The following is a 1398-nucleotide window of genomic DNA, read 5'->3' on the forward strand; positions in this document are numbered from 1 at the left end:
CCCTCAAACTAAAGACCCCAGGGCCCAATGAAACACGAGCGGATACGGCGCTGAAACACAAACACTAAACCCTAAACCCTAAACCCTAGTAAACCCCAAACCCTAAACCCTAGTAAACCCTAAACCCTAAACCCTAAACAAGTGAGGTAAATGCCCGCCGACCATTCATCGAGTTTGTATGATAGCTATCTGCAGCAAACGTTGATGATAGAAAGACGGGTTTAGGGTTTAGGGTTTAGGGTTTAGGGTTTACTTTTGAATGAGGGTTTTGAGTTTTTGTCTGAGGGTTAGTATTGTGGTTGTGTTGCCGCTGTCTCTCCCCGCCAAAGGAGACGAATTAGGAAACAGCAAAACGGAGACAGAGGGGCTCTCGGGCCGCATAAAGTGCACAGGACAAGGGCACTGCAGCAGCAGCAGCAGCAGCAGCAGCAGCAGCAGCAGCAGCAGCAGCAGCAGCAGCAGCAGTAGCAGCAGCAGCAGCAGCAGTAGCAGCAGTAGCAGTAGCAGTAGCCGCGGGAGTAGCAGCAGCAGCAGCAGTAGCAGTAGCAGCAGAAGCAGAAGCAGCAGCAGCAGCAGCAGCAGCAGCAATAGTAAAAGAAACAGTAGAAGTATTAGGAGCAGGACGAGCAACAGAAACAGCAGCAGCAGCAGCACAAGCAGCAGCAGCAGCACAAGCAGCAGCAGCAGCAGCAGCAGCAGCAGCAGCAGCAGCAGCAGCAGCAGCAGCATATCTCTAGGTCTACAAGAGAGTCACCAACCACAGCAGCAGCAACAACAGCAGCAACAGCAACAGCAACAACAGCAGCAGCAGCATCAACTGCAACAACCCCAGCAGCAGCACCAACACCAGCAGCAGCAGCAGCAACAGCAGCAGCAGCAGCAGCAGCAGCAGCAGCATACGTCTAGGTCAACGAGAGAGTCCCCAACCCTGACGTCCTGAGAGAGGCCCCCAACAACCAGCAGCTCGCCGTCTAGGGGCCCTGGTTGCTGCTGCTGCTGCTGCTGCTGCTGCTGCAGCAGCTCAGGGCTCACAGGCGACAACTCCAAACCCTCATACCGATACACAGATGTAAATGTTGCTGCAGCAGCAGCAGCAGCAGCAACAGCAGCAGCAACGGCAGCAGCAGCAGCAGCGGCAGCAGCAACAGCAGCAGCAACGGCAGCAGCAACAGCAGCAGCGGCAGCAGCAGCAACAGCAGCAGCAGCATAAGAAACAAAATATATAGGCAAAATAAATAAACAAAATAACTATATTACATTTAATACTATTTTTATTTTATTTATTTTTATTCTATTTATTTTTTATTTTATTTATTTTTTATTTTATTTATTTTTATTTTATTTATTTTTATTTTATTTATTTTTATTTTCTGCTGCTCTATGAACACCAATTGCTGT

The 1398-nt window shown here is 49.4% G+C and overlaps 1 protein-coding gene across 1 annotated transcript; it reads left to right on the forward strand.

The window, feature by feature from the left end:
* Positions 1-259: 259 nt before the first annotated feature.
* Positions 260-940, forward strand: EMH_0068590 (uncharacterized protein; the record flags this gene model as incomplete). Its single annotated transcript, XM_013498758.1, has 1 exon — positions 260-940. The coding sequence occupies one exon, from the start codon at positions 260-262 to the stop codon at positions 938-940; it is 681 nt and encodes a 226-aa protein (XP_013354212.1).
* Between the last annotated feature and the right edge of the window lie 458 nt (positions 941-1398).

The sequence above is a fragment of the Eimeria mitis genome, genomic scaffold (assembly GCF_000499745.2).
Source record: "Eimeria mitis Houghton genomic scaffold, Emh_scaff3694, whole genome shotgun sequence".
Taxonomy (NCBI): Eukaryota; Apicomplexa; class Conoidasida; order Eucoccidiorida; family Eimeriidae; genus Eimeria; species Eimeria mitis.